General features: G+C 38.4%; 1 protein-coding gene across 1 annotated transcript in view; it reads left to right on the top strand.

Moving 5' to 3' along the window:
* The first annotated feature begins 497 nt into the window (after positions 1 to 497).
* Positions 498 to 9489, top strand: part of LOC136839802 (uncharacterized) — a 25462-nt gene continuing 16470 nt past the window's right edge. The window contains exon 1 of the mRNA XM_067106132.1: positions 498 to 529. Coding sequence (XP_066962233.1) covers positions 498 to 529 — 32 coding nt within the window. The remainder of the gene's footprint in view (positions 530 to 9489) is intronic.

The raw sequence follows: 9489 nt of genomic DNA, 5'->3' as shown, positions 1-9489 counted from the left end.
ATATATATATATATATATATATATATATATATATATATATATATATATATATATATATATATACGTACATACACACATACATATACTCATGCCAGTCATAAGTCAGGATCAAAAGATGAGCACTGAGCTGATGCTTAATGCTTCTTCCTAAGAAGGAGAAGAAGAAGCAGAAGAATAAGATGAAGAAAATGAAAGAAAAAATGAACGAATTCAACAGACCTCGAAAGCATTTTATGAGGGTCAAAAGATCACAAACAAGGAGGTCAAAGGTCGACGGCAGTAACGCGTTCACTGTGCTATATTTTGACGACGTCATTATGAAGGTGGTGGAACAAGCAGCACTCGCAGCTGGACCTGACGTTTCGTTGTCGCTCATTTCTGGTTTGTCGCTTTATTAAGGTGCGAGTGACGGCGTTCATAATAATAATAATAATAATAATAATAATAATAATAATAATAACAATAATGGAACATACATTTAGGCCACAGGCTACGCGATGGGACCTATGAGGTCATTCAGCGTTGAAAGGTAAATTGAGGGTAAAAAGGTTTGAAAAGTGTAACAGAAGGAAAACCTCGCAGTTGTGCTATGAAACAATTGTTAGGAGAGGGTGAAGGAAAGTACGATGGAAGAAAGAGAACGGATGTACACTGAAAGGAAAGAAAGGGGGTTGCAGCTAGGGGCCGAAGGGACGCTGCAAAGGACCTTAAGTAATGCCTGTAGTGCACCGTGTGAGGTACAATGGACGGCGCTTCCCCCTACGAGGATAATAATAATAATAATAATAATAATAATAATAATAATAATAATAATAATAATTTATTGTTATTATTATTTACGTATACTAGAGACATTGTACATTGAGTAAAGTATCTCTCTCTCTCTCTCTCTCTCTCTCTCTCTCTCTCTCTCTCTCTCTCTCTCTCTCTCTCTCAATTCTTTCCAACTCATCCACGTATTAGTCGACCACTAGTGGACACAAGTGGTCCTTTATTCAACCATGAGAACTTTCCTGCTGTTTATAGGACCACCAGGCTCTCTCCTGGATCCAAAATCTTTGAGAAAATCCTTGTCAAACAAAAGAAGCACGTGGTCAGGTCAATAGGGTTCATTTTTATATAAATCTCTCTGTCAGAGTCACTCTTATGTGCCTTAGGAATCCAGATGTTACTCTTGGACAATGTTGGTGGTCTCCTGTTACGGGCTTAAGTCACAAGCTGTTTTTAAGGGTGGTGTTTAATAAAGGAAGGGGTGACCCTAATTTTGGCTCACATCCCCAACCCCCCTTCCCTCTACCCCTCCCCATGACAGACCCCGTCACTCGTCCTCATTAAGCCATGCTTTGACAAAGATGCCACTGATATTGGAAGATAAAATTCAGGCCAACAGACAAGCGCTGGTGGGACCTACGAAGTCATTCAGGTCTGTAAGGGAAACTGAGAGTGAAGAAGGTTTGAAATGTGTAATAGGAGGAAGACCCCCTCGCAATTGCACTACGAAACAAATGTTAGGAGAGGGTGGAAAGTAAGATGGAAGAAAGATACCACTGGAGGTTGGGAGTACAAGCCTATCACCATTTCTGAACTACTCATGAACCATGAAAGAATACCAAGATGGCAGCAGAAGAAACTATAAATATTTTTTCTTGCAAAATTAAACGTATTAACGTTATTTATCATTCCCGTAGGGTCAGACAATGACTTTCTAACATTATAAATCTAGCTGGGCTCTCAGGGATCCCTAATTTCATCGTGATACATAAGGATAATCAGATGGCGACCTTTGGCAACCTCGAAGACCAATGTCTTAAATATGATTGTTCACCGACACTCCAGGTCTTAGCTTGCTTGTCTCTCCCTTGTCTTGACTTTCAAGCTTGTTGTAAATATCAACATTCCATTAAATCATTATTTTAGTGCCAAAACTTCCATCTCCCTTTCCACTGCCGTGTTCAAATTAGTTATTTCTGAAGGCATCTTCAATTAGTTTTGTGTACAGCTCCTGCTAAATCAAGTATAATCAAAATGTCTTCTACCTTATAATAAGTTAATACTGGAAACTTTACTTCCGTATACGATAATGCCTAAATGAAGTTTAATCAAAATTCATTCTCTCTTTAATCAAGTCTATCCTTGAAAAATTACTCTCGCATACGACAATGCTCGACTCTGAACAGCTTCCTAAAAGAGGAAGCTCTGCCCCGCTTCGAAAGCTGACAATTCTGAGGCCTATCAAGGCAAGTCTCTACTGTAGTGAACTGTCCCATATACTTTCTCCCACCTTAGGCCTAGCTAGAGTCCCTGAACAGGAATGATTTATGTTACTGTCCCTGGGTGCTGACAGTTATTCATGTCAGGGATCCCCTGATTGCCTATAAAGTGTGTGGGGAAGTCTTTTCATTACTGCGCATGCTCGGATTTCTAAAATTTTCCATTTTATGAACAAGTCTTCTATTGATTCAATGAGGTTTAGAGCCATACTTTTCCTTTCCTTATACCTCACCACTTTTTTCCTATTTTTTCATGTCCCCAGATCTTTCCTATCTTTATATCCTTCAATCCTATGCCACTAATATTTTATTCTTTTATGTCCTCAAAGTTTCCTATCTTTATATCCTTCAATCCTATACCATTAATATTTTATTCTTTTATGTCCTCAAAGTTTCCTATCTTTATATCCTTCAGTCCTATACCACTAATATTCTATTCTTTCCTGTCCTCGAAGTTTCCTATTTCCATATCCTTCAATCATATGCTTCGTAAGGACACTTTGGCAACCTCGTACAGAAAAAAACTCACCTACTCAAATGATTAACTCATAAAAAACAGTCCGCTTTATATATATATTTTTCCTCTAAATCGGATTCCGGACAGGCACTAAATCTCAAACATCAACAGTCACAAAAGAAAAAAAAATAATGATTCCTTGTCACCAACGGCCCAGTTCATCTAGCTCTCTTGAACCCAATACTCGAAATCGTTCTATTTATTTTTTCTCACTGGCGCTGCAAAGCTGGGGGTCATCACAATGCAGAAGTACTGAATCGAGATAAATTCGTTCATTAAGTGATCACATGTCCCTAAGCCCGCACTGAATGCTGGGTCATGAACACTGATGTGAAGGTCAGAGTTTTTCTCATGTTTAGTTAAAACCTTCCTGATGAGAGAGAGAGAGAGAGAGAGAGAGAGAGAGAGAGAGAGAGAGAGAGAGAGAGAGAGAGAGCTAGTTCTTAACATCTATGAATACTTGATATAAAAGTCTGAGTTTTTCACAGATTTAATTAAAACCTTTCGCACAAAGAGAGAGAGAGAGAGAGAGAGAGAGAGAGAGAGAGAGAGAGAGAGAGAGAGAGAGAGACTCTTAACATCAATGAATAGTTGTGGTAAAGTTTTGAATTATTCCTCGTGTTTAGTTAAAACCTTTCAGAGAGAGAGAGAGAGAGAGAGAGAGAGAGAGAGAGAGAGAGAGAGAGAGAGAGAGAGAGAGAGAGAGAACTCTTAACCTCAGTGGATACTTTAATGTTGGCTTAACGTCTAAGAGAGCTTAGATCGCATGTTTAATCACAGCTGCTGCTGCTGTTGTCATGGGTAAAGAGAGAGAGAGAGAGAGAGAGAGAGAGAGAGAGAGAGAGAGAGAAAATCACCCAGTAATGTATGAAATCTAGTTCATCTGCAAAATAAGATTTTAAGTAAATTGCAATCTATGCATAGAACTTATCGTTTTAATCACAAAACTGTAGGTTTTCATTTCACATTTCTTATTGCTGACATGAAAATACTTTTATCAGATTGTAACTGAATCGGATATAGTCTCACTGTGGTATTATCACTGTTCTGTAGGTTAAAGTCATGTCATTAACAGGTAAAATGAACAGTGCTTAGTACTGAATGATGAGAGCAGCTTGGCTATATAATATTTTTACATTTTTAAATTCTTTATTCCTAATCTTATTAAATCGTTTGTTCCAATAAGAGCTGGAGTCACGAAAGAAACATCAGTTTCATTGGCGCTGTTTTTCATCCTGCTGCTGACACTGCTATTATTATTATTATTATTATTATTATTATTATTATTATTATTATTATTATTATTATTATTATTATTATTATTCACATAATAAAACCTCCTATTCATATGGGCCATTGACTTGAAATTCGAGCTTACAAAGAATATTTTGGCGTTCACGTACAAGAAGTTATAGTTATAAAAAAAAAAAAAAAAAAAGTCTCATTATTGTAATGAAAACCAATTTCCCCAAGTAATATCAAGCACCATTTCCAAATGAATATTGTTACAAGCCTTTAACTACTAGCTACCTCAAATCGGGTTCATTACCTAAAATTCCGGGTCCCACAAAAACTGCATAATTACGCGGGTATCAAAATACAAGATAAATAAAGGTTTTAAACTGCAGTCAATTAGGACTACCGATAATTATAGAAACAAGTAAAAAATGCGACTAACTTTCTTCGGCGCAGTCGAGTTTTCTGTACAGCCACTACAGCGTATACTCAAGGCCACCGAAAATAAATCTATCATTCGGTGGTCTCGGTATAATGCTGTATGAGCCGCGGACCATGAAACTTTAACCGCGGCCCGGTGGTGGCCTATCCTATATCGTTGCCAGAAGCACGATTATGGCTGACTCCTGACGCTAGAGGGCTACATGTTGTTAAGGTTGATAATTGGACGGTGGATGAGCAACATACCAATTTGCAGCTCTCTAGCCTCAGTAGTTTTTAAGATCTGAGGGCGGACAGACAAAGCCGGCAAAATAGTTTTCTTTTACAGAAAACTAAAATTCATCGGACTCAGGAGTGAAATGATAAAATTAGAGTTATCTGAACTACACAAAGCTTAAAACAATGGCTTCGAAAAGAATATAAATAAAAGCACAAAGCTTAAAACAATGGCTTCGAAAAGAATATAAATAAAAGCCACGTTAATAATCTACGTACAGTGTATCTCATCTACAAAAAAAATAAAAAAAATAAAAATAAAAATAGCCTGAGAACAAAAGGTTGTAACAGGAGCTTCTGTTTATTATTAATGGACATGTAAAATATGTGAAAATAGAAATTATGTAACACGCAGTACAGAAAACAGGAAAACAAATAAAATATTTTTTTTGGATTGGTTTTAGTTTTGTAACACAAAGTACAGAAATACGTAAAACAAATAATATATTTTTTAGACTGACCGTAATTTACGAATGCTTTCCCGCTGACTCTCGTACATCGTAAATATAAACAGAATTACCCTTTATTCACACTCTTCAGGGCAAGGGAATAATTTATGCGTTACAATAACAAGGGGGATTCGAGTAATTATGCGCTCTTCCGTGCGCACTTGCGCTAATAGGTAGGCAAGTAGGGTCGAGACATTGAAGGGCAAGGAGAGAGAGAGAGAGAGAGAGAGAGAGAGAGAGAGGTGGGATTGGGATTAGATTTGGTTGTGTCTTATACGATTCGAGTCATTGAAGGCCAAGTAGGCATGCGTGCACACACACACACACACGGGGGGAGAGAGAGAGAGAGAGAGAGAGAGAGAGAGAGAGAGAGAGAGAGAGAGATTTAGCGTATCCTTTCGGATAATGTTCAAGGCCATTTTTTTTGTGTCCATTTAAAAATGAAGTAAATGCTCTACCTGGCACAGAAAAAGTCTCTTAAACATCATAAACATAATAAAGACCATACTGAATGACCAGCATTTTTTCTGCCGGTCGACCTAGACCGACATTCTTGTCTTTCAATGCTTTGACCCACCCGCTACAATATGACCTCGTTTGGCAGATGCCGTAATCTAGCCCAAATACAATACCCACCAAAATCACTCAATTAGTTATTCGGCATAAACGACAGGTCATTAGTTCAGGTCAATAGTTCAATGGCGTGGTCTCCAGAGAACGCATTAATGCCACGAGATCTGAATTACTGAACTTCGTAGGGTGCTCTCTCTCTCTCTCTCTCTCTCTCTCTCTCTCTCTCTCTCTCTCCACAACCCTTTGGCAAAGCAGCTTGCTTTTATACTCTCTCTCTCTCTCTCTCTCTCTCTCTCTCTCTCTCTCTCTCTCTCTCCTCAACCCCTAGGCATAAGCAGCATGCTTTTATACTGCTCTCTCTCTCTCTCTCTCTCTCTCTCTCTCTCTCTCTCTCTCTCTCTCTCTCTCTCTCTCTCTCACACACACACACGCACACACACACAGACAAATACTGTGTAGAGAAACATTTGTATTAATAAGAATATCTCTCTCTCTCTCTCTCTCTCTCTCTCTCTCTCTCTCTCTCTCTCTCTCTCTCTCTCCTTTGAAAGAGTCAGCATGCCTTTATACTGTGCTGCAAAGCGTCACGCCAAAGGGGAACCATGTGAACAGCGCCACCTGTGTAAAGAGGGCTATTATTATTCGGTAAGAAGCAATCATGATGCCAGTAGCCAAGGGTACGTTCATTTGTTGATTTATCTAGCCGACGCAAGACAGGAACACGTATGCAATTATAAAGAATTATAAAAGGCTGTGCCTCGTCCCCAAATCAATGATTTTAAGTTCGCTGGATAATGTTGTCCAAGTTATGTTTGACTTGGAAGAGTTGTAACATTATTAAGATAGAAGAGAAAAATGCATGAAATTCTTCTTTTTATTTCTTACAGATTTTTGAAGCAGCCATAAAGAAACTGTGGATTTTTATTACAATGAGTATCTATTTACTTAATATTTATTACAGCAGTAATTCAGCAAACATCATTTCCAGTTTGATTCAGGAAAAACATTTTATTTCTCATAGATTTCTGAAGCAACCCTCAAAATACTATGGATTTATATGACGCAACGTAATTCGTTACTGAATATTCATTGCTAAAGCAATTCAATAAACATCAGTTTCCGTTTCATTAATTATCAACATATCGTCATATTTCACCGGTAATCAATCTTATAAATAAACTGAATCAACTTTAATATTTTTCTATGTCATGGATTTATTCTTAAAATACTTAAGATTTTAATGAAGACATTCAGTATTGTGAACACTGTTCTTTGTGTATGACACGTGATTTTATATTCAAGACATTAAGTAAAATTTGGATTATCCAGATTTATTATCGTGCAAGTAGCACGATAAAAGAATGATGCATACTTCGACATACACACTTTTTACCTTCGTACGCACATGTAGGGACATATTGTTATGGATGTGCTGACAACTATATTTATGAAGAAGAAGAAGGAGAAGGAGAAGAAGAGGAAGAAGGAAACGAAGAAACAATTGAATTTATAGGACCGCAGAAATTTCCGATTTCCACCTTAAGGCTTATCTGAACATCAACAGATTAAAAGTTCCAAATACCTGCCACCGCAGTTTCCCCAAATACTGCCAACATCTCTCTGCTGTCGCTGATGCTGCTGCTGCCAACACGATGCTTGCTTGCTTGCTTGCGGATGTCAGAGACACCACAGAGTGGCAATTAAGCCCCTGCCTAATCCCGACGTAAGCTTCGCAAAGCACCAACTTGTGGGACAACATTGTCAGCTTCAGAGCTTACTTGCTTGTTCCGCTCAAAACGTATCAATGGAGGAGCAGTTGTGTAGGACTCGGCTTAATGAAGAAGTTATCTCTCTCTCTCTCTCTCTCTCTCTCTCTCTCTCTCTCTCTCTCTCTCTCTCTCTCTCTCTCTCTCTCTCTCTTCTCTCCTTTTGCCTTTTGCCTTTTTCAAGGCCTACAAGGTTTGAGTTTTAAAAAATCTGCTTAATCTCTCTCTCTCTCTCTCTCTCTCCTTTTGCCTTTTTCAAGGCCTACAAGGTTTGAGTTTTAAAAAATCTGCTTAATCTCTCTCTCTCTCTCTCTCTCTCTCTCTCTCTCTCTCTCTCTCTCTCTCTTTGCCTTTTGCCTCTTTCAAGGCCTATAAGGTTTGAGTTTGAAAATCTCTCTCTCTCTCTCTCTCTCTCTCTCTCTCTCTCTCTCTCTCTCTCTCTCTCTCTCTCTCTCTTTAACAGGAGCAGTTGTGTACTCTCGGCTTAATGAATAAGTTGTGTCATTTCCCCAGCTTCAGTCTCTCTTTCTCTCTCTCTCCCTCTCTCTGTCTCTCATGATCCTTATCCCACACATAATGTAGATATCTCTGACAACGACTCAATCAGTATGTTAAACTTGCATCCAATTGATGCTATATTCTTCCAGCCTCTCTAGCTTTTACTCTCTCTCTCTCTCTCTCTCTCTCTCTCTCTCTCTCTCTCTCTCTCTCTCTCTCTCACGTTTTAATAATGTGTTTGGGAGAATAATTTTTTTAACAATTTTTGGTAGATAAAGATTTTTGTTCACTAACTCTCTACCTAATCATATATATCAAAATCTATGGCTTATCTCATCTATATATTCTATTCGAGAGGGATGAAAATATTTCACACATTATCTCTCTATATCATCTTCTTATTCCTAAACTCTGAAAAGGGTGGTATATATATATATATATATATATATATATATATATATATATATATATATATATATATATATATATATATATATATATATATATATATATATATATATATATATATATATATATATATATATATATATATATATATATATATATATGTGTGTTATATATATGTATTTATATACGTGTATATATATCCAGTACATATATACACACATACATATTGTATATATTTCCTCCATACTTCTCCATGTCATCTATTTAGTTTCCCCAGTTTATTAGTGCAAGAAAGACATATCTCCCAATATCTATCTACTTTTTTTTTTTAATTCTGAAGATCTTTCCTCAGGCATCAATCAATATCCCTCTCCTTCCTTTCAATTTGCTTGTGCTCATTATCAAAAGGCGTCGTGGGAAAGCACGTGAGAACATTCTCAGGTGGTCGAGTGTCTGTCTGTCTGTCTATCCGTCCGTCACGTGCGGCCGTCACTTTTGTCTTCCGGAGGGGGAGAGAGAGAGAGAGAGAGAGAGAGAGAGAGAGAGAGAGAGAGAGAGAGAGAGAGAGAGAGAAAAGGAAGGAAGCAAGGAAGGAAGGAATGAAGGAGGGGGAGGGAGGGAGGGAAGAGAGAGAGAGAGAGAAGGAAGGAAGAAGGAGAAGGAAGGAATGAAGGAAGGAAGGAAGGAAGGTGGAGAGAGAGAGGAGAGAGAGAGAGAGAGAGAGAGAGAGAGAGAGAAGGAAGCAAGGAAGTAAGGAAGGAAGGAAGGAGGGAAGGAAGGAAGGAAGGAGAGAGAGAGAGAGAGAGACAGAGAGAGAGAGATAACCGATGAGTAAAGACCACCTGCTCTCTGTCACACAACCTCAATCCTTTCAATCAACCGTTTCTCGAGTGTGGGGTTGAAGGGAGGTTGTGGGCGGCGGGAGGCGGGGGGGCGGTTTGGCCCAGCTCTCTCTCTCTCTCTCTCTCTCTCTCTCTCTCTCTCTCTCTCTCTCTCCCCACTCTTTAAATGCTCAAGGGGCGAGGAGGTTGGGGGAGGTTTTATTTGCATAGGTG

Source organism: Macrobrachium rosenbergii, chromosome 6, assembly GCF_040412425.1.
Source record: "Macrobrachium rosenbergii isolate ZJJX-2024 chromosome 6, ASM4041242v1, whole genome shotgun sequence".
Taxonomy (NCBI): Eukaryota; Metazoa; Arthropoda; class Malacostraca; order Decapoda; family Palaemonidae; genus Macrobrachium; species Macrobrachium rosenbergii.
The sequence above is the reverse complement of the archived record's forward strand: the minus strand, read 5'-3'. Positions and strand labels throughout refer to the sequence as shown.